The sequence below is a fragment of the Paroedura picta genome, chromosome 16, assembly GCF_049243985.1.
Source record: "Paroedura picta isolate Pp20150507F chromosome 16, Ppicta_v3.0, whole genome shotgun sequence".
Taxonomy (NCBI): Eukaryota; Metazoa; Chordata; class Lepidosauria; order Squamata; family Gekkonidae; genus Paroedura; species Paroedura picta.
Genome location: NC_135384.1, coordinates 10607568 through 10630635, shown reverse-complemented (window position 1 = coordinate 10630635; position 23068 = coordinate 10607568). Strand labels below are relative to the sequence as shown.

Here is a 23068-nt window from a genome sequence, read left to right as displayed (position 1 = left end):
TCAGTTTTTTCTCCTTATTAATTGATCTCTGGTGTTTAGCTCTGGCCTCAAAACAATGATGTAGCATTTAGGGGTAAAGATACAACCCAGTAAGCCAGTACTGGAGGCCAATATGGAAAAGATTTCCACAGCCACCATGAATTTCCCTTTGGTGCTCAGGTAGGTTGGAAGAAAGGACACCCAAACACTGCAAAAGACCAACATGCTGAAGGTGAGGAACTTGGCTTCATTGAAACTGTCGGGTAACTTCCTAGCAAAGAAAGCGACAGTGAAGCTGGCACTGGCCAGGAGGCCCATATAGCCCAAGACACAGTAAAACATGGCAGCAGAGCCCTCGTTACACTGCATGATGATTTCTCCTGTAGATGAATGCATGTCCACATCGTGGAATGGAGGGAAAGTACTTAGCCAAATAGTGCAAATGCCTGCTTGGATGAAGGAGCAGAAAAGGACCACAGAAGTTGCCATTCTGTTTCCAAACCATCTCCTTATCCTGGATCCTGGTTTGGTAGCCATGAAGGCTAAAACAACAGTGATGGTTTTGGCCAACACACTGGACAGGGCAACAGAGAAGACAATGCCAAAAGCTGTTTGTCGGAGAAGACAGGTCAGTTGGGAAGGTCTTCCAATGAAGAGCAAGGAGCAGAGGAAGCAGAGAAGAAGGGAGATGAGGAGAATGTAGGTGAGGCTTCGATTGTTGGCTTTGACGATGGGAGTCTCCTGGTGCTTGATGAAAATCCCAAGCATCAAAGCTGTGATCAAAGAGAATGATATAGACCACGTAGCTAAGATGATTCCTAATAGTTCTTCATAGGAGAGGAAACTGAGGACCTTGGGGATGCATTGATCTTGCTTGTTGTTGGCATGCTGATCATGTGGACATTTCACACAGGCAACCATATCTGAAAAGGAAGATTAAATATTTTGCCTATTTGAACAGCGATTATAGAATGGCAATATATAACATCAAAGAATTATCATTACTATTTCCAAAGAACCATGAAAGGCTTTTCATTCAGATCTCATTTCTGTCAATCTTTTCTAAATGGCCTTTGGACTGACAATCTAAACATTCCATCTGTTATATTACATCTTATAATAAAACAAACATTTTAGCTGAATGACAAGTTTTATACAAACCACAAGTTATTCCAGGTATAAGCTGTTGTGTGCATGCATACTTCTTTAGACACAATGAAATGGGAATTACCATTTCACGCTTATAAGCTGAGGTTGCACAATCAATTAGTACACATCATAATGAAGATGTTTAACAGATTCCCAGGCTATACAGTAATACAATTGATAAGAGGTGGATACAAACCACGAGTTGCCTAAATTTATTTTCATTGGCTTTTAGGTTGGAAAGAAAATCACCCCCTCATATGACTGGCATTCCCATCCCTTCAATATCACAGAGCTATACAACTCCTCATTATACCATTTTGTGGAACTGACTCTCATGACAGATATCTCCACATGTTATGCTTCCTACCCTCATCCTGCACAATGGTTCCTTCTGGACATGGAGCACAATCATAGCAGCAGAACCTCTCCCCTTCCTTCTTTTTCTTGCTATAGCCAGGAGGACAACGATCATTGCAGACAGAAAGGGGCACCACCTGGCCATAATACGAAAGGATCATTTTAATATGTACATATTAACTGAGAACAAAAGTTATTCTGGCTACCGTTGCACTCTAGTTACAGAAAGATGGCAGCACAGAGTTTTAGTTGTACAGAGGAGGTTCGCAGCAATTGTAAGAAATAAATTGACAGAAAAAAAATATTGCATGAGTGATCAAATCTTGATACAGCAGCCATCATAGTGCCCTTCAGTTTATTTAGCTTTTTAAACTAAAATAAAAAGAGTTGAATTGAAATAGTTTATGAAAAATATAGAACACAAAGTTGCAATTCATATGCAGGATGGATTTTGGATGATGGATTCTGGGCCCAGATAGACTTCTTTCTGATCTGAATGATGGCCCACAGAGTGGAATAATGGACCCTGGGATTAGCACAATTGTCCTCAGACTGGAATAAGAGGTCCCAGAGTAGAATAACAGCCCCAGGGAGTAGCAGAATAATCCGCTCACCACTCCGCAGCGGTCCGCGGCAAGCAGAAGCTTGCGGACCGCTGCTCTAAAGGAAAGTCTTCGCCATGCACCCTTGTCTCTGACTGCTTCTTTTAGTTGGTTCATGGTCATCCCTGTGTCAGCTTTGATCGTGTCGAGCCAGCAGATCCTTTGTCGACCACGTTTCTATTTGCCATTGACCATGCCGAGCATTAATTATTTTTCTAGCGAGTTTGATAGCATGACGTGTCCAAAGTAAGTGAGCTTTAGCCATAATATCTTCCCTTCTAATGACATAGTTGGTTTGCTCCTCTCTAAAACTCTCTTGTTGGTAACTTTGGCTGTCCATGGTATTCGCAGCATTTGTGTCCAACTCCATAATTTGAAAGCATCTAAACATGAAATGACTTTAAATAAAGCCATTACTGGAGTCTTCACTCCTTTGAATTCTATGACTTTTCTGTGGTTCCTTTGCATCTGAAACTGTCCTAATTTGATAAATACTATTAGTTGGAAAATATAAGAATGTGCCTTCTAAAGTTCAAAGTCTTTTGACTCAATTGATATTAGGGATGAAGTAAGAAATTTTACTTTGATAGTTATACAGCTGATTAAGGAAAAGCTGAAGGAATATCTAGCAGGTAGTTTCCAGCACCCAGAGAGACTGAAGTAGACAGGGATTTCCCTTGGGTTGTATCTTGTTATAGCATCATAACCCCCCTTTTAACCCCAGACATACTTCAGAGAGTCTCTAGAACAAGCTCCTAGAGAACTGGCCATAAAAGAGCAACCCAAAGATACATTGGAGATAAAAGTAGCCATCAGCAGATCATCACTTTTGGATGACTTAATTGAGGAAGACCTCCTTCATTTGTTTGGAAACTTATCTAAGGTTGGACAAACTGAACAAACTGTAATTACTTCTTAAGAGAGGCATCTTAGAGGTAAACTACTGGAAATAGATGTGCGAAATAGACATTTGTCTCATATAAAAACACATCAGTCTTCAAGCAGTCTTCAAGCAAAGATTGGATACACACTTTTCTTGGATGCTTTAGGATGCTTAGGGCTGATCCTGCGTTGAGCAGGGGGTTGGACTAGATGGCCTGTGTGGCCCCTTCCAACTCTATGATTCTATGATTCTATCAACCCTCTTTATGATCTTTAACACCATCTGAAGTCATACCTCTTAACCTCAAAAAGCCTCTGTCCTCAAACAGAAAAGTCAATGGTACCCAGAGAAAAGTAGACCAAGGTCTGATGGAAAGAAATAAGCAGCAGAAAAAACAATCACCTCAGGAAAAGCCAAATATCTTCTCACCAGAGAAAAAAATTATCTGTTTATAACTATCTAGAGGGCCACCTTGATCTAGTAACATGGGATGGAATTGACATGCCTAAAATGGATGGTCTGTAAGTTCTTCTATTCTTCATGTACTCAAGAATCTGCCCCTTTGTCTTACCTGGTTAAAGGTTCTGTGCCACACAATCTGATCATCATGAAGGGTCAGCTCATTGCCTGGAGGAGCCTGAGGATCCAGCCTTCCCACTTTCACTCTATCAAAAGAGCCATATGGGAATGTGACCCAGTTTGTAACATCAAAGCCAACATTCAGTTCTCCTTTTTCATCAAAATACACAGTTTCTCCAGCAGTGTTGTTGAACTTGATGCTCCTTAGAAAATGATGCAGCTACCAGAGAAAAAAATGATCACAGAGAGGTACAACTGGTCTCAACCATGCCTAGTGTTTTTTTACCCTGCCCCCAGCCTAGGGGAATGCTCTTCCAAGTGAGATCAGGGCCTGTAATTTCCTGTAGGTCCTGTAAGACAGATGGGTCCCAACAGAGTTTTGGTTGAGGCCAGGAAATTGCATCAAGTGGTCACATAGAATCATAGAATCATAGAATAATAGAGTTTGAAGGGACCTCATGGGTTATCTAGTCCAATCCCCTGCATCTACTGTAACCTGCCACCCCTTTGCCTTCACAGAATTAGCCTTCTGTCAGATGGCCATCTAGCCTCTGTTTAAAAATGTCCCAAGATGGAGAACCCACTACCTCTCAAGAAAGCCTATTCCACTGAGAAACCACTCTGTCAGGAACTTCTTCCGGATGTTTAGATGGAATTTCTTTTGAATTAATTTCATCCCATTCATTCTGGTCTGTCCCTCTGGGGCAAGAGAGAACAATTTTTCTCCATCCTCCATATAGCACCTTTTTAAATACTTTAAGATGGTTATCAGATCCCCTCTCAGTCCTCTCTAGGCTAAACAGACCAAGCTCCCCCAACCTTTCTTCATATGTCTTGGTGTCCAAACCCCTCACCATCCTTATTGCCCTCCTCTGGACACATTTCAGTTTGTCAATATCCCTCTTCAACTGGGGTGCCCAAAACTGAACACAGTACTCCAAGTGAGTCCGAACCAGAGCAGAGTAAAGCGGTACCATCACCTCCCGTGGTCTGGACATGATACTCCTTTTGATACAGCCCAAAATCCCATTTGCCTTTTTAGCCACTGAGTCATACTGCTGACTCATGTTCCATGTATGGTCTACTAAGACTCCTAGATCCTTTTCGCACATGCTACTGCCAAGACAAGTCTCCCCCATCTTATATTGGTGTATTTGGTTTTTCCTACCTAAATGCAGAACTTTACATTTGTCCCTATTGAACTTCATTTTATTCAGTTTAGCCCACTGCTCAAGCCTATCAAGATCATCCTGTATTCTCTTGCTATCTTCAGTTGTGTTTGCTACCCCTCCCAGTTTAGCATCATCTGCAAATTTAATAAGTATACCCTCTAATCCCTCATCCAAATCATTTATAAATATGTTGAATAACACAGCCCCCAGGACAGATCCTTGGGGTACTCCACTTGTCACTCTTTTCCAAGAAGATGCTGAACCATTAACAAGTACCCTCTGGGCATGATTTGTCTACGAGTTATTGATCCACCTGACAGAATTAGGATTCATTCCGCATTTTACCAATTTGTGAACAAGAATATCATGTGTAACCTTATCAAAAGCTGTCCATGGCATTCCCCTGATCTAGCAAGGTAGTCACTTTCTCAAAAAAAGATATAAGGTTGGTCTGACATAATTTATTCTTGTTAAACCCATGCTGAGAGTTAGAAATCACAGCTCTCAGTTCCAGCTGCTCAAGGACAGAGTATTTGATTATTTGTTCAAAATTTTTGCCAGCTAAAGTCTGCTGTGGAAGTGGCAAGTTGTCCTTGTAATGCAAGCCTTGAGAATTACCTGCCATGGTTGCACATCATAGAAGTCTAGAATCTTCCCATCTTCTGCTCTTCGGTATTTAAACAGGGATACATAGATGGCCTGCAAAGCATGTGCCACAGCATAGGCAGCATTGTAGACATTATAGCTGTGGCCAGTCATGTTCATTTCAAACAAAATGGCTGGAATAGAATCTAGCTTCTCCTCTCCAGTGCACATTTCCTTGTAGTCCCCTTGAACACTGGACATATTCAGTGAGCAACTGAATGCTTCCTCCCAGAAGTCCTGGATAAAACCATCTCCTTTTGCCCAGGAAGGACTTACGGACTGCAGGAATCTGTTGAATCCTGGTGGCTGATTGGAGTGAATTGAAAAGGATAGTGCACCATGGAAGGTTTCTATTTCCCAATCCCTTTGGCCAGACACTGATGCAAATTCCCAGTGGCATGTCACTATCCATACCTTATGCACGGGAGGTAATAAAAGGAGGGGACTTACAAACAGCAAGAGTCTCAAATCTAACATGGATGGGACTTCTGCAAATACGAACCATGCATTGGCCCTGCTGTCAAGATAACCAGCAAACAACTTTGCCTGCCTAAATAAATCCTCTGGCTTATTTGCAATATAATTCTGTGCCGGTAATCTTGCTGTGAAGTCAACGCAGATGCCATTCTCAGAAAGCATTGGCACCAAGACATCCATGAACCTGTCCCCACTATCATCATCCAAAGCACAGAGTGCAATCCATGTCCATCTGAAGTGGTGAAAGAGCCGGATAACCCCCATATATTGAATGGCTTCATTGGGGACCATTTGATACATGGAAGGAAGCAGCAACTGGTTTCCTTGCACTGGGGAAAATGATCCGTAAGTGAGCTAGGGAAAAATATATATAATCTTTGTTCAGATAGAATGAAATATACCATTGAAGCATATGTCGAAGCAGTGGAATTTCCGTAGCTCTGAACGGATGGCCTACCTGTGGTATTTTATAAATGCTGAGTATGGTGGCCATATTGGCAGATATTTGTGAAGTCAGCCCTCCAATGACTGCTATGAGATTGTCCAATGCCCCACACTTGAAATTGGGGAGAAATGGGTGCTGTGAAGAAAGGAAGCTCAAGGTAGCTTTAGAGGGCATCCTTGCATCAAAGCAGGTGTTGAAGATGCGAAAGCCCAAAGTGATGTTTGGTAAGAGGTTGGGGTCCCCATTGATCTCCTCAAGGGCAAAAACTAAGGCCAAGTAGTGCTGGTAATTCTTTAGCACTGACCTACAATGAGAATTATAAATGAGGCTGAAAGCCTTCTTGACCTTTATACTCTTTCATTGCTTCCCTACCCCTCGTTACTCTGCCTTACTGTCCCCTGGTGTATCCTGCCTCCGGTGGTTATTTGTACACAGCGCTGCTGAATTAAAATCTAGGTCTTGCACATTGATAATTAGCTGAATAAGGATAAGCTACAAGGAGTATGAAAGTGAGACTTACATAGGTTCAGGAATGAATGAATTGGTGGGCTCTCCAGTAAATGAAGGGATGCTGTATAAGTACATGACTTGAGAAACAATCTCGCCCACAAGGAGGTAACCTGGCTGACAAAATGCATTGGAAATTGGGAAAAGATCAGCTGCTGTGGCACACTGTATGGGATATTTCTTGCACGTCGCATGGCACAGCAATAAAAGCAGCAGCAACTTCCCTGTGATCATCTTTTCCTTTATTTTCTCCCTGGGTTATCAGTGTCAGTTTTGGTCTGTCTTTTCCTGCATCAGTAGACGTATGTAGAACTTTGAGTTGACCTATCTGGAAAGAAGAACGGAAAGTTCAGGTAGTGGTTGCTTGTCTCTGTCTTTTGACCTTCATTAATTTGTACAATAGGATTGCCTTTCTCTCTTCTGTTCTCATCCCTGGATGAACAAGCTGTTCCTCTGTCCAGACTGACTCTAAAACAAATCCATCCCAATCCCATGGCTGAACATGATTCTCTTTCTAAAATGTAAATTGTAAAGCAAACCTTTGCTGGTAAAAGCAGTAGATGAGTTGACGAAGGCCAAAAATGTTTCAAAGTGTTTCTCCTCACTCTTCCAAAATTACAAAATATGCCACTGCTGGGGGATAAACTGTCATAATTTTTTCCCCCATATGAATGAAAGACAGAGGAGGAAAGAGAAGAGACCAGATGCTCAATCCTCCTTGCGTCTCACCTAGTTCCTTCTACACTTGAGCTTCCATCTCACATGGCTTTTGGTCCTGAAGATGCCATGACTCTGAACATTTTACGAGTTAACATTTGTGAGGCCATCAGCCTAAGACAATGGTAATAGATAGTGCAGTGAAGCTGCACAAACTTCGGAAACCCCCCCTGGATTTTCAAGACAAGAACAGAGGTGTTCTACCATTGCCTTCCTCTGCAGAGCAATTGTGGACTTTCCAGTAGAAGAAGGAACTGTAATAATTATGGCATGCCTTCCTAATTATACTGGTGGCCTTGGTCACAGATGGTCGTTGAAATTGTCACCATTTAAATTGATATGTATGCATACAATTGTAATAATTTAAGGGAAAATCTGCAATGATTTCATTTTGGCTTGTTTGGGCAGCTTCTGGTTCTTCTGTGTTCCCCAAGTGACCCTTGGTCAGGAATCGTAAGTGAAGCAGGTCCTGGGAGGGATCAAAGCCAATATCTTACAATGGAAAACTTAACTTTTGTGTTGAACTGGAAATCTATCTTCACCAGAATCTACGTCCTTTGAAGCCATTTTCTCCATAATGGATAAGATCAGGCGTTACAATTACTAGGCCTTAACCTTCCAGCAACTGCAAAAGAATGATGCACATTGTACTTGGAATAATATTTCTACTCCAAGACAATATAGGGAAATTCCCAACCAAACACACAACATTCCCCCCAGTCACATGAGGCCGAACGTTTCCATAGAGTGTTTACGTCCATTCCCATTTGCCTATTGAATAACTGAGTCATTATGCGGTTTTATAATATTGCATGGTTTATTTTCATTTTGAAAACACAAAGTGACCAAAACTTTAAACATAAAGACATTCTATTAAGGGCAGCAGATGTTGCCTGCATATCAGTTGGTATTTCTCTCTACAAGGCTATATCCAGCTCTTCCTGTGTTGAGTGTACAGCATGCAGTGGAAACACATTATACCATGGATTTTGAATGCAGAATGGATTGTTGTCATGCCTCTCTTGTCTGTAGGTATACAAGGACCTACCTTTCCCCTATAGTAGCATTTATGGTCAGAAATCCAAATTATGAAAAATCATAATTGACAATATTGTGATGTCACTTCTGCGAAGACTAATGCGACAACTCACTTCAAAATCTACCACGGATAAAACCACAGAATGGCCACTGATTTCTAGAGACAATGGATCTCATGTCCAGAAAACGCAGAAGTGATGTTACAATGTCATTAGCAGACACCACCAATTACGCCATCCAATCAGTCATCCTCTGGTAACAGAATTGAGTCTGTCAGTTGTTGGTTAATGAGCCTCTTGTGGCCCAGGGTGGTAAGGCAGCAGAAATGCTATCTGAAGCTTTCTGCCCATGAGGCTGGGAGTTCAATCCCAGCAGCCGGCTCAAAGTTGACTCAGCCTTCCATCCTCCCGAGGTGGGTAAAATGAGTACCCAGCTTGTTGGGGGCTAACCGGTAATGACTGAGGAAGGCACTGGCAAACCACCCCATATTGAGTCTGCCAAGAAAACGCTAGAGGGCGTCACCCCAAGGGTCAGGCATGACCCGGTGCTTGCACAGGGGATAACTTTTAATTGTTGGTTGGGATAGATAGGCAGTTATAGACATCTGGTTTCAACCAGTAAAATTTTAAATTCAACCTTTACTAAATCCTTTCTATCTGACCACCCATATAAAATGTGGCTTTTGGTCCTGAAGAAGTTATGACAGCAAATATTTCGTGGGTGATCAAAGAAGACGTTCTCAGCAACAGAAGGGGATATTTTTCAAGATACTGAATCACTCCACTTCCTTCAGGTGTTCAGGTAACATAGTGTAGCCATCCAAATTTTGTACAGGCCTCAAATGGATGGGTGATTTCTTGAGCTTTTGTACAAATAATTCAGAATTAGGGAAGCCAGTCTCTAGGTGTGGGCTGAAGAGCTCCCTAATTTGTAACTGTTCTCAAGACAAGAAAGATGAGTTTACCTGGTGGAAATGGCAGCTCTGATAGTGGAATTATGGAATTGTACCTCGCTAAGGTCAAGCCTATCCACAAACCACACTATCCCCAGGCTATATCTAAAATGTACTGCCTCAGGAGATGGTGAACTCCCCTTCGCAGGCAGCCTTCAAGCAGCTACTTATCATGTATGCCTTAGGCTGATTCTATATTGGACAGGGGGTGGACTAACTGGTCTGTATGGCCCCTTCCAAGTCTAGGATTCTAAATCTGCAGGAATATCCCAACCCAGAGTTGGCTACTGTATTATGAAATTAAAAATAATCTTCTATTCTTGTCACTTTTTTCTCCTTATTAATTGATCTCTGGTGTTTAGCCCAGGCCTCACAATAATGATGTAGCATTTTGGGGTAAAGATACAACCCAGTAAGCCAGTACTGGAGGCCAATATGGAAAATATTTCCACAGCCACCATGAATTTCCCTTTGGTGCTCAGGTAGGTTGGAAGAAAGGACACCCAAACACTGCAAAAGACCAACATGCTGAAGGTGAGGAACTTGGCTTCATTGAAACTGTCAGGTAACTTCCTAGCAAAGAAAGCGACCGTGAAGCTGGCACTGGCCAGGAGGCCCATATAGCCCAAGACACAGTAAAACATGACAGCAGAGCCCTCGTTACACCGCAGAATGATTTCCCTAGTAGCTGAATGCATGTCCACATCGTGGAATGGAGGGGAAGTACTTAGCCAAATAGTGCAAATGCCTGCTTGGATGAAGGAGCAGAAAAAGACCACAGAAGTTGCCATCCGCTTTCCAAACCATCTCCTTATCCTGGATCCTGGTTTGGTAGCCATGAAGGCCAAAACAACAGTGATGGTTTTGGCCAACACACTGGAAAGGGCCACAGAGAAGACAATGCCAAAAACAGTTTGTCGGAGAAGACAGGTCACTTGGGAAGGTCTTCCAATGAAGAGCAAGGAGCAGAGGAAGCAGAGAAGAAGGGATATGAGGAGAATGTAGGTGAGGGTCCGGTTGTTGGCTTTGACGACGGGAGTTTCCTGGTACTTTATGAAAATCCCAAGCACCAAAGCTGTGATCACAGAGAAAGATATAGACCACATAGCTAAGATGATTCCTAATAGTTCTTCATAGGAGAGGAAACTGAGAACCTTGGGGATGCATTGATTTTGCTTGTTGTTGGCATGCTGATCATGTGGACATTTAATACAAGCTACCATATCTGAAAAGGAAGGTTGATATTTCATGAATTTGATCAGCAATTATAGAATGGCATTATATAACATCAAAGAATTATCATTACTATTTCCAAAGAACGATGAAGGCCTTCAATCAGATCTCATTTCTGTCAAGCATTTTCTAAGCGGCCTTTGGATGACATAATCTAAACTCTCCATCTGTAATATTACATCTGTAATATAACATATTTTTAGTTGAATGACCACTTTAATACAAACTATATTTCAGGTATAAGCTGTTGTGTGCCTGCATACTTCTTCAGACACAATGAAATGGGAATTACCATTTCATGCTTATAAGCTGAGGTTGCACAATAAATTAGTACACATCATAATGAAGGAAAATAACACCCCAATATGAATGGCATTCCCATTCCTTCAATATCACAGAGCTGTACAACTTCTCATTATAACCATTTTGTGGAACGGACTCTTATGACGGATATCTCCATGTGTTATTCTTCCTACCCTCATCCTGTGAAATGGTTCCTTCTGGACATGAAGCACAATCATAGCAGCAAAACTTCTCCCCTTCCTTCTTTTTCTTGCTATACCCAGGAGGACAACGTTCATTGCAGAGAGAAAGGGGCACTACCTGGCCATAATACGAAAGGATCATTAGTAACAACCATCTTTACGATCCTTATCAACATCTCAAGTCATACCTCTTAACCTCAGAAAGCCTCTGTCCTCAAACAGAAAAGTCAATGGTTCCCGAGATAAGTATACCAAAGTCTGATGGAAAGAAATAAGCAGCAGAAACAACAGTCATCTCAGAAAAAAAACAATCTTTTCACCAAGAAAGCTTTATGTGTTTATAACTATCTCGAGGGCCTCCTTGATCCAATAAATTGGAATTGAATTGGCAGGCCTAAAATGTGCACATTCTTCTACTCTTCCTGCACTCAAGAATCTGCCCCTTTGTCTTACCTGGTTAAAGGTTCTGTGCCACACAATCTGATCATCATGAAGGGTCAGCTCATTGCCTGGAGGAGCTTGAGGATCCATCCTTCCCACTTTCACTCTATCAAAAGAGCCATTTGGGAATGTTACCCAGTTTGTAACATCGAAGCCAACATTCAGTTCTCCTTTTTCATCAAAATACACAGTTTCTCCAGCAGTGTTGTTGAATTTGATGCTCCTTAGAAAATGATGCAGCTACCAGAGAAAGAAATGGTCACAGAGAAGTACAACTGGTCTCAACCATGCCTAGTGTTTTTTGACCCTGCCCCCAGCCTGATGGAATGTTCTTCGAAGTGAGATCAGGGCCCATAATGTCTCATAGGGCCTGTAAGGCAAAGATGTGTCACCAAGGTTTTGGTTGAGGCCAGGAAATAGCACCAAGTAGACACATGAGAAACCATACAATTAACTGAATTCTATCCAACATGGACTACCTGCCTGGGTAATACATGATTTAGAAAGAAGAGGTGGTTTTAAAAATACATTTAATAATTATTTTTATTTTAAATCTTTTAAATTTCAGTGGCCAGGTTTTAAATAATTTTAAATTTTTATTCAGCCTTTGATTTATAAATGTTTTATTATATAAATGGAAACTTCTTGACTGCTTAACTTTGTGGAACCTGCCTTGAGCCCATTAAGGGATCAGTGGATATAAGAATAAGAAGAGGAGGAGGAGGAGGAGGAGGAAGAGGAGGAGGAGGAAGAGGAGGAAGAGGAGGAAGAGGAAGAGCAGCAGCTGCAGCAGCAGCAAAGATGGACAAGTATGAATAGATTATTCTGGCTAGTATATATTAACCAAATTCGGAAAAGGGATTTGTGACCTGATAGCATCTTTATTACCAACAAAGATTTATTGAAGGAATGAGCTTTCGAGTGCATGCACTCTTCCTCAGACAAGACAGAACAAGGGTAACGAGAGTACAGACGTAAGGCAAAAGCAAATTAGGGGCAAAATAGTAAACTGTGTCATAAGATTCAAATTAGGCAATATGATAATTCTCTTCTATAAAAGTGAATCAGTCCTTTTGGTTCAATTGTAGTTTTTAAAAATGGAGAAATAAAAGTTTTTATTTATTGAATAAATCTTTCTGTTGATTCTGATTCTGTTGTGATACTTCAGACCAGGACGGCTGCCCACTTGAATCTATCATTTGTATGAAGTATGTATTTGGAAAAATCATTTGAATGGAACTGTAGAGATACTCAAAATGAAATAAGAAATGAAATAAGAAAATTATAAACAAGTGAAGACTGCTGTGGAAGTGGCAAGTTGTCCTTGTAATGCAAGCCTTGAGAATTACCTGCCATGGTTGCACATCATAGAAGTCTAGAATCTTCCCATCTTCCGCTCTTTGGTATTTAAACAGGGATACATAGATGGCCTGCAAAGCATGTGCCACAGCATAGGCAGCATTGTAGACATTATAGCTGTGGCCAGTCATGCTCATCTCAAACAATATGGCTGGAATAGAATCTAGCTTCTCCGCTCCAGTGCACATTTCCTTGTAGTCCCCTTGAACACTGGACATATTCAGTGAGCAACTGAATGCCTGCTCCCAGAAGTCCTGGATAAAACCATCTCCTTTTGCCCAGGAAGGACTTACGGACTGCAGGAATCTGTTGAATCCCGGTGGCTGATTGGAGTGAATGGCAAAGGATAGGGCACCATGGAAGGTTTCTATATCCCAATCCCTTTGGGCAGGCATTGATGCAAAGTCCCAGTGGCATGTCACTATCCACACCTTATGCACGGGAGGTAATAAAAGGAGGGGACTTACAAACAAGAAGAGTCTCAAATCCACCATAGATTGGCCTTCTGCTAAAACAAACCATACATTGGCCCTGCTGTCAAAATAAGCAGCAAACAACTTTGCCTGCCTAAATAAATCCTCTGGCTTATTTGAAATATAATTCTGTGCTGGTAATCTTGCTGTGAAGTCAACGCAGATGCCATTCTCAGAAAGCATTGGCACCAAGACCTCCATGAACCTATCTCCGCTGTCGTCATCCATAGCGAAGAGTGTGGTCCACATCCACCTGAAGTGGTTAAATAGCCGGATAACTCCCAAATATTGAGTGGCTTCATTGGGGACCATCTGATACATGGACGGAAGCAGCAACTGGTTTCCTTGCACTGGGGAAAATGATCCGTAAATGAGCTAGGGAAAAATATATATAATCTTTGTTCAGATAGAATGAAATATGCCATTGAAACATATGTCGAAGCAGTGGATTTTCCATAGATCTAAATGGATGGCCTACCTGTGGTATTTTATACATGCTGAGTATGGTGCCCATATTGTCAGATATTTGTGAAGTCAGCCCTCCAATGACTGCTATGAGATTGTCCAATGCCCCACACTTGAAATTGGGGAGAAACTGGCGCTGTGAAGAAAGCCAGCTCATAGTAGCTTTAGAGGTCATCCTTGCATTGAAGTAGCTGTTGATGATATGAAATCCCAAAGTGATGTTTGGTAAGAGGTTGGGGTCTTCATTGATCTCCTTTAGGGCAAAAACTAAGGCCAAGTTGTTTTGGTAATTTTTTAGCAGTGACCTACAATGAGAATTATAGATGACGTTGAAATCCTTCTTGACCTTTAGGCTCTTTCATTGCTTCCCTACCTCTCGTTACCCTGCCTTACTGTTCCTGATGTATCCTGTCTCTGGTGGTTTTTTGTACTGTTACGCATGGCAGGATCCCTGCCTTATGCCTTGGCACACTGTCTTCTACAACCAATGGCACCTCACAATAGTCTAGGCTTAAACTAAAGCCAAGACGACACTGCTAGGGTCAGCCAAGCCAGGCCAGACTCCATCTTAGAAATCTTGCTCTCTGCCTTAGGTTGGGAATGACAGCCTTTGCCTGGCCCGGAGGTACCTCTGGACTCAACCTTGCATCAGCTCACCCCCCCCCCCCATTGTATTTCTAAGCAAGTGGACTGGCTTCCTCCTGTTTGCCTAAGGGCTCCTAGGAAAATCCTTTGTCTTGCAATATTTTTCACACTTGGCCCCTCTGCCAGGGGAAATCTCCTCCCCACATCCTGCCAGCTAGACCTGATGGCTCTCTTCCTCAGAGCCATTAATACCTTAATCCAAATCCATTTACGGCCATCACCCTCCACTTGGCCAGGTATTGTCCTAATCTCTGGGGACCCTGGAAACTTCCAGCACATGCTTACCTGAGCCTTGTTCCATAGCCCCCTTCCCAAAATCCTATAAAAACTGTGGCTTCACACAGCCACTCTGACTGCCTTCCAACCCGGGACCTCCCACGCTGGTTCGTGCTCCTTCCTCTGACCCACCACTCTGACCCACCACTTCCTCTGACCCACTAACTATCAAGCCTTCCACTCTTCCTCCCCCTTCTCTATATGACTGCTTGTATGTCTGTTAGCTATTTGTGTGTCTTTTTGTTATTTCCCTTTCAATAAAAGCTTATATTAATATTTTACCATTTAAATCTGTATTTGCCTTGAGTTCCCCATAGGAGGGGTTTGGGCGACTTAAGGAAAGCTGTGAAGTTGCCGTTCCTCTTTACCACAACCACTCAAAACTAAATGTAACATACATGAACTATGAACTAGCTAAGCGTGAGGTCTCCACCATATGAATAAAGCAATGAACCGATGCAAACAAATACGTTGAGCGAGGCAATCTAGCAAACAACAGACAAAAAGCAAATGCAGTGAAAACCAAATTCTACGCAGGCAGGAAACTGTGGGCAGTACCTGAGCAATATTTTAGAATGCGAGCATTAGGCAATCCTAAAAATGCTGGCAATGAATATCAAGCAATTACTATGAAGCAGGCAGAAAGTGGTAGAAACTAAAAAGTTAGACAATGAACTAAGCAATGGCTTCTCATCAGCAATGCAATAAGAACAAAGTAAAGCTAAGCAATTTAGCCAAACTTATATACATAAACTAGCAAACTATTTAAAACTGATACAGGCACAATGCAATAGACAGTGAGTTGAAATACAGGAAGATGTTGATATATATATGCATATATATATAAGACATTGCTGGGTGATGTTTGCAAACACATAGAATGGTAAAGGAGGTTCCTCCATGGGGGTAAAAAGCAACTTTGGCGAGGATCCATTTTATGAGAGAGCCACTGGCAAGAGGTTGTGGCAACAAGCAAATAGATGGAGATGTGTGCAGGTCCGGGTTAGCTTGCAAGTCGATCTTCTTCCCCCCCTCCTGACTGAAATGGCAGGGGAAGAGGCGGTGAAGGCACTAATCCAGGTTGTCAGAGCGTACGCAGGGTCAGAGGTAGCATACAGAAGAAGAAGCAGGCCGGCTGGGCAGTGAGGCTTCCTAGAGCAGGAGCTGGGGTAAACAGCAAGCATCAGTAAGTTCACCAGCAAGTAGGCTGGGGCAGAAAGCGCAGAACAGCAGGTCACAGAACACATCCATAGCAAACGCAGGCAGAGGGTTGCTGTCATCTTTGACCAGGTCAGGTCTGGAGGTTGGCGAGCAGGAACAGCATGCAGGCAGGACCATCAGAAATTGGTTGTGATGCACAAGCCTGGAGCCTCCTTAGGGCAGACTTGGCAGACGTGGGTTGCAAGAATATTTGAGCGACCCAGAGCATCAACAGTACAATGGAGCTGAAGAGCTCAAGGGGGGAGACACCCAATTGAGGGAGAAGGCAGAGAAGGACAAAGATTTATGTTTAATGGAGAAGTGTGTGCAGCTGCAAAGAGTGAGGCTGCAAAGTCTGCTGAGGCTGGGCTCAAGTGGGCACACAGCCTGATGGATATACAGATTAGGAAAAATACTCAAAAATTTAGAGCTTTGAAGACAATGAACTCAAATGAAAGATTGGAGCAGAGGGGTGCCCCCATAAGTGACTGTCAAAAAGATCCACTGTGGTGGTTGCCCACCATGACCTTACAGAGACTGAAAATAGAATTTAAGAGGAGCTAGATGCCATCTCCAGGGAGGGAGAGGGAGATTAGAGCGAAATTATAAGTCAAGAGAAGGAGGATGCCAAACTCCTGGTGAGTTTGGGAATTTGAGAGAAAACTGATAGATTACTATGGGTGACTGAAGCAAGATGCTTTGTAGAAATACACAAGAGGAGAGAAAGTCCTGGAAGTCCTGGAAGAAGAAGATAGTATTTGGAGGCTAGGTCTACTGGACATGTGCATGCCCGCTGCACTGTTGTGTAAAAAGAAGCATTCAGAAAAAGAATCAAAGAGCCAAAGTTAAACGTTCCTGCAAACATGTTGCAAATGGTCTATGAATGAATAGATTAGCAGCTCAAATACAAATATGTATATGAAGGGGAAAGATAAGAATTGCTAGGTAGAATCTGGTCAGTTGTTTTCCAGTTAAAAGGTAAAGGTAAAGGTATCCCCTGTGCAAGCACCGAGTCATGTCTGACCCTTGGGGTGACGCCCTCTAGCGTTTTCATGGCAGACTCAATACGGGGTGGTTTGCCAGTGCCTTCCCCAGTCACTACCGTTTAGCCCCCAGCAAGCAAGCTGGGTACTCATTTTACCAACCTCGGAAGGATGGAAGGCTGAGTCAACCTTGAGCCGGCTGCTGGGATTGAACTCCCAACCTCATGGGAAGACAGATTCAGACAGCATATTGCTGCCTTACCACTCTGCGCCACAAGAGGCTCTTCTGTTTTCCAGTTAATAAACACAAAAAGAAAGCTCTATGCAGTAGGTAACTCAAAACACACAAAGAAAGCTTCAGAAACCAAAACTGGGATTGTGATCTCTTCCTTGCTATAGAGAACAGAAGAAAGGACACCTAATAAAAGAGGACTCAAAAACATGGCAAAAGAATTTGCAAAATATTGTGGATTGACATAAACAATCTAAAAAGTTAGAGCACATAAGCACAAATCTAAAAGCAAAGGTTTCTTATAAAAATGAATAAAACCAATAACTTCAAATAAAATTTAAAGGTTGAGGTATAGAAACTTATTTTTCAGATTGAGATCTGCCTGCTGGTAGGCCAGGCTGATTAGATGTCAATTGCTTCTTTTAAAAGTTACATTGGAGTACTGCTGAGGATATGAGTGGGAAAGAATGAATGAGGAGAACATGAAGAGTCCCATTACACAATAGTGTGTCAAAAGAATTGTGTTTTTAAGGAGGAAAGGCTGTTCCTCTGTACATACACAGAGTTCCTTTTCATAGGAGTCAGGCTGAGTGGAAGCCTGAGTACCCAAATTAAAGGTCTGAAACTTTCTAAACATATTCAAAACAAAAGCAAAATTGCAAAAACAGATTTTTAAACAAAATGGTCTTATGAAAAAGGGGGGAAAAGTGTTAACTGACAATTAAGATTTAAAATAGGAAGCAAAAATGTCAGAGGGAAAAGCTATGGAGGGAATGCTTTTTCTCAAAGAGAAAATATTTCAAATACTAAAAGCGGCCAAAATTGTCTTAAAATAAAAACTAAAACAAAACATATTTTAGAAAAGAACTATTTTACTGTACTCTCCCCCCTTAGATTCTCTCTGAGATAGGAGTCAGTCTTTAAAGAAACAAAACTTCTTCCATTACTGATTTGGGAAGAAAGAAAACTTTCTGTGCTGTTCCTTAGTTGTGTAAATTAGTTGCCTGGATGGGGGAAAGCAAGGCATAAGTCATGGGGCTGAGTGCCTAGGAAGGCAGTTAGACAAAAAGAGTCTGTTTTAAGATTGCAAAATAGTGCCTGTTTCAGTGTGACTGCAACTATAGCTGGAGGCTCTACCAATTGCAGCCCAATTTAAAATTTGAAAATTTAAAAAGTAAAAATGGAAGCACACATGTTAAACAATTTATTTTCCTGTGTAAATTAACTCAGTGGCACAGAAACTATTTGTGGAAGTTGAGAAAATAATTGGAAATCTGTTAACTTTACTTGCAACATTTACTGGGAGGAGGGAAGCTAAGAGAAAATTGAAAAAGAATGCTGTCCTTGCAACAAATTCTTCCCTGTTAAAACAATTGTTGTCAACTTGGATTTTGGAACACGTTCAGAGGCAAGATTTCCTTCCTGACTCTGTGATGGGGGAACTGAGAATATTTTCTCTTCTTTAAAGACAAGAGATGAAGCTGGGTTACTGGATCTGCTGTATTTTCTTTTCAATTTATTATCTGTGTGGCTTTGGAAATCCAGGACATTTTGCAAATGGGTTTTTACATTTAAAAGTTCACCCTGGAATTCTTTGTTTTTCTTATCAAGATCCTTAATTTCCAAATCTTGTTTCTGGGTAAGAGTTTTAAATTTCTCTATTTCCTTCTGACAGTACTTAGAGGGTTCTGAAGAAATTTCTATGGGGCTAGTTTTGTGTAGCTCACATCTGTCTCTGTTCCTTTTCTCTCTAATGGCCTTTACAAAACCACACATGAGTACAGATGTGGGTTGGTCATGATACTGGGACATGTCTGCTCCAGTATTTCTAAGTTCCTGCCACAGAAAGGTCCTGTTACTGATTCTTTTATTGCGCTGCTGATGGGCAGAATTTCTAGTCTGGAAGTATTTAGGTTTGAGAGTATTTTGGGGGAAATTATTTGAAGGGAAACCATTTTGTGGCTTACTCCTTTCTCCTCGCTTTTGTTTGCTCCAGCCATTAGGTGGCTGCAGGGAGCGATTGTCTCTATTCCAATTAGAATTGGGGTGATTCTGATTAAAGCGGTTCTCCCTCTTGATCCTGTACTGAGAGTGGAGACCACTGTTTGCCTGAATGTTTAAATTTTTGGAGTCCTGGTTAGTGGGAAATTCAAGAGTAACTGATTCTCTAAGCTGGCCTGCAATGGGGAGCTGTTTCTGGATTTCCTGCCTCTCAGTTCTATCTGCAAGGGTTGTAACTAGAACTGGGTGGAAGGGAGCTGAATTTTCCCCTTGGGGTTCTATGAACATTTTGGGGGTTATTTCTTCTGGCAGAGGCTCAGAAGGTAGAAGGGGAAGAGTCTCTGTATGAATTGTGGCAACTAGAGCCCTTTGGAGCTCTAACTGCTTTTCAAGTTTCTGCATTTTTCTATGGCATGTCTCATGGCTTACTTGTGCATGCTTGGCCACATTGTTCTCCACTAGGAACTGTGCAGCTCCCTTGATCTTAACTAGCTCTGCTTCTAGCTCGAGAATGCGAGCCTCTGCTACCTCAGCTCTCTGCCTTGTGGCTTGGAGCTGACTTTCTAGTTCCTGGATGGTCTGAAGCTTATGAGCCTTCTCCACCCGTGCACTCAAGCGCTCAGTTCTCATGTCCTCCATCTCATCAGAGAGGTGGATGATATGAGCCTCACGCTGTTCCAGGAGATCAGCTAACTGGGCCTCCCGTTGTTCGAGACGGTCAGTTAGTTGAGCTTCCTGCTCCTTCAATAGGGCATCCTTCTCCTCTAGGGCATGTTGCAGCTCAGCAATCTGGGCTACACTGTCCTGAAGTGCAACAAACATACCCCAAGTGGCATAAGAGTCTTTACTGCCATCCCCGAGCTTCCTGGTGTTACACCATTCTTGGAAAGCCTCGGTAAGGGTTTCCAGGGGGTTGGAGCTTTTGAAAGCTCCCGGGCACCAGGGGTTCTGGCCGCCGTTCTTGGTCACCCAGAGTGTCAGTCTGTCTGCCGGTTCCTTACGGGCAATCAGGCTAGTCAGATTGAATCTGGATGCCATTTCTTCCTATTAATTTCCAAGATCTTAAAGGGGACGGGGCTTGGTTTTCTGGCTTCTTGTCGCTGGGCAAGCAAGCACAGAGGGGATGAGTTTAGGGGCAGCTGCTGCTCGTCTCTTGAACAGCAGGGGAGAGAGGGAAAAGGATCCCATGGAGTTTAACCTCTTAAGCAGATGGCTGATTTTTCCAATCAAGGTTGCCGGAGCGCACTTGATCCTTGGGAAAACCACCGAAAACCTGAAGGTATTTTTAGGGAAGAAATCACTGGGGGATTTTCTTGCGGCTTCTATATCCTTCAAAGCGGCAAGGGGAAAAGGGGGAAGGGCTCCCGTCAAGGCACGTCCTTACGGGGTTTGGCTGGTTTTCTTATTTTGTACCGGGATGGCCGGGGCTCTCTCGATTCAGGGACAAAACTACCAAGAAAACCTGAGGGTAACGGCTAATTTATTTGGTTAGGATCGCCCTGGCTTTCCTAAACACGGGGAAAATTACCAAAACCTGGATCATCTGAGCTTCGCAAAGCCCGCTTGAGTTCTCGTGCCACTCCTGACACTCGAAACTCCAACTCCTGCGGCCGCAGGGCAATTTGGTGCTACAGAGAGCGACACTGCTTGCACGAGTAGTAGCGGTAGGGGGATTTTTCTAGTCCTTCCTACAGCTAAGAGGAATTTTGCCTAACGCCTTCCTACACTTGGCTAATCCCTAGTTGTTGGGTGCGTGTCGTCCACCCGCCCGTCTAAGCCTAAGAAAACCTTGCCTCGGTGTTCCTAGCCTTAAGAAAACTGTTGTTGGGTGCGTGTCGTCCACCCGCCCGTCTAAGCCTAAGAAAACCTTGCCTCGGTGTTCCTAGCCTTAAAGGAAACTAATCTCCAGCAGGACCAAAACAATAGCAAAAGGGTAGAAAGGAGAGAAAGGCCAACCCTTTTAGAAAGCACACTTCCAAGAGCACATTCACACACTTATGCCAAGAGTTCAAACGGGCTTTTTGCCTTACGTCCGGGTTACTGGAGAGTGCAGTGCGTCCACTTTACTCCCGAGTAAGCCTGGGGCAATTGCCCGCGTGATGCACCATAATCTGTTACCCAAATTGCTGAACACGTGTCCTAAAAACAGGTATCTTTGAGCTTGTGGGGAATATTAGCTCAAATGCTGCGAGAGGGGGGTAACTTAGCGTTTATCGGATCGTTACCTATGTCTACGAGGGTTTATTACACCCATGGGAACTCAAGGCAAATACAGATTTAAAAGGTAAAATATTAATATAAGCTTTTATTGAAAGGAAAATAACAAAAAGACACACAAATAGCTAACAGACATACAAGCAGTCATATAGAGAAGGGGAGGAAGAGTGGAAGGCTTGATAGTTACCTGTCCGAGGAGTGGTGGGTCAGAGGAAGAAGCACGAACCAGCGTGGGAGGTCCCAGGTTGGAAGACACTCAGAGTGGCTGTGTGAAGCCACAGTTTTTATAGGATTTTGGGTAACAGTACACAGTGCTGAGGAATTTAAATCTAGACCTACACATGGATAGTTAACTGAATAAAGAAAAGACAAATAGTACGAAAGTGAGTCTTACATAGGTTCAGAAAAGAATAAATTCGTGGGCAGTCCAGTAAATGACGGGATGCTGTATACATAAAAGACTTGAGAAACCATCTCGCCCACAATGAGGTCACCTGGCTGATAAAATGCATGAGGAATTGGGAGAAGATCAGCTGCTGTAGTGCACTGCAAGGGATACTTCTTGCACTTGGCATAGCACTGCAATAAAAGGAGCAGCAAATTCCCTGTGACCATCTTTTCCTTCATTTTCTCCCTGGGTTATCAAGATCAATTTTGTTTAGACTTTTCCTCGGTCAGTAGATGTATACACAACTTTGCTTGTGTTTGTTTAACTTATTTGGAAATAGCAACAGAAAGTTCAGGTAGTGGTTGCTTGCTTCTGAACCTTTACCTTCATTACTTTGTACAATTTGATTGCCATCTTCTCATCCCTGGATGAACAAGCAGTTCCTTTGTCCAGACTCACTCTGAAAAAGCTTTATCCCAAACCCGTGGGTGAAACTGATTTTCATGGCAAGAGGGAAACTACCTCTACTTATACACATATATTATGTATAATGTAAATTGTAAAGTAAACCTTTGGTGGTCTCAGCAGCAGATGACTTGATGAAGGATCTTGCAAAGTGTTTCTCCTCAATCCTCCCAAATTGCAAAATATGCCACAGTTGGATGGTAAACTGTCATGATCCTTTTTTCCAAAATGAAGTGGATGTGAGAGGAGGAAAGAGAAGAGATCAGATGCTCAATTCTCCTTGTGTCTTCTCTCAGTCTCACCTAATTCCTTCTACACTTGAGCTTCCATCTCACATGGCTTTTGGCCCTGGAGATGCCATGCCTCTGCACATTTTAAGGGTTAACATTTGTGAGGCAATCGGCAGAGCAACTGTGGACTTTCTGGGTGGTCTACAATGCAAGGAGTAACAAAGGCCAACTTCTCAGCTTCTCAAAACTAACGACAGCATTCTAGTCAGGGCCATCCAGATCAGGGCAAGTGGGAATCTACCTCTACTTACAAACGTATCTTACATATAATGATATAGAGAATTGACAGAACTCCCTCCCTACCTGCATCAGAAACCTACTTATTGATGTGGATTTTATTAGGCACAAGCTAATTTAACAGCCTCCGGAAATGCTTTGTCCAGTAGAAGAAGGAACTGTAATAATTATGGCAT

General features: G+C 42.5%; 2 protein-coding genes across 2 annotated transcripts; both read right to left on the bottom strand.

Moving 5' to 3' along the window:
• LOC143825180 (vomeronasal type-2 receptor 26-like) lies at positions 1-8303 on the bottom strand. The gene is made up of 8 exons (XM_077313204.1): positions 8268-8303; positions 6962-7123; positions 6671-6780; positions 6301-6592; positions 5340-6197; positions 3542-3769; positions 1496-1622; positions 1-902 (listed from the first exon to the last, which is right to left on the bottom strand). Exons 1-8 carry the CDS (start codon positions 8301-8303, stop codon positions 1-3), a joined length of 2715 nt encoding a protein of 904 aa, XP_077169319.1.
• A 1522-nt stretch (positions 8304-9825) lies between these two features.
• On the bottom strand, positions 9826-22314 carry LOC143825179 (vomeronasal type-2 receptor 26-like). The gene is made up of 7 exons (XM_077313203.1): positions 22285-22314; positions 21907-22091; positions 13972-14263; positions 13011-13868; positions 11674-11901; positions 11212-11338; positions 9826-10727 (listed from the first exon to the last, which is right to left on the bottom strand). Exons 1-7 carry the CDS (start codon positions 22312-22314, stop codon positions 9826-9828), a joined length of 2622 nt encoding a protein of 873 aa, XP_077169318.1.
• Positions 22315-23068: the final 754 nt, after the last annotated feature.